Source organism: Puntigrus tetrazona, chromosome 18 (genome assembly GCF_018831695.1).
Source record: "Puntigrus tetrazona isolate hp1 chromosome 18, ASM1883169v1, whole genome shotgun sequence".
Classification (NCBI taxonomy): Eukaryota; Metazoa; Chordata; class Actinopteri; order Cypriniformes; family Cyprinidae; genus Puntigrus; species Puntigrus tetrazona.
In genome coordinates, this window is record NC_056716.1 from 22,408,770 (window position 1) to 22,409,386 (window position 617).

The window sequence follows — 617 nt, forward strand, 5'->3', positions numbered from 1 at the left end:
ATTTAAAGATATAAGCTTTTTCACATTTGTGAGACATATACCTGAAATTTCAATATCTTGATGTCTTTCTCATGATTACGAGTTTATATCCTGCAAGAAAAAAGTCAAAATTTGTGATACTTGAAAAAAGTTGCAATTGCTATTTGATTTTTTTATTCCGTGGCAGAAATAAACTTCCATAGGAAAGTTTCAGTGTAGGCTGTTTCTGCTTTCTAGGCGTTCCAGCAGACCATTGAAATCTTTCAGCAGAAGAACGAAACATTCAAATCAGCCTCTAAAGAAGTGGCGGATGAGGTTTCTGTGAGTAGAAAGAGCCGACTGGTCATGCATGAAGACGACTGTGGCAGGGTTTGAGGGGAAATCTTCCGACACTTCCCTTATCTGTGCTCGTGTGTTTTTTAGAAAGAGGAGCTGGGGAAGAGAGCCCCGCGCTGGATTCGGGACAATGAAGTGACCATGTGCATGAAATGCAAGGAGCCCTTCAACCCTCTGACCCGCAGGAGACATCACTGCAGGGCATGCGGATATGTGAGTGTGCATATATGTGTATATATATATACAGACGTGGACAAAATTGTTGGTACCCTTTGGTCAATGAAAGAAAAACTCACAATGGT

The 617-nt window shown here is 41.2% G+C and overlaps 1 protein-coding gene across 1 annotated transcript in view; it reads left to right on the forward strand.

Annotated features, from left to right (window-relative positions):
• The window catches only part of LOC122363143 (FYVE, RhoGEF and PH domain-containing protein 4-like), an 11,014-nt gene that overhangs the window by 7,826 nt on the left and 2,571 nt on the right, over positions 1–617 (forward strand). The window contains 2 exon segments of the mRNA XM_043265105.1: positions 217–300; positions 403–528. Coding sequence (XP_043121040.1) covers positions 217–300; positions 403–528 — 210 coding nt within the window.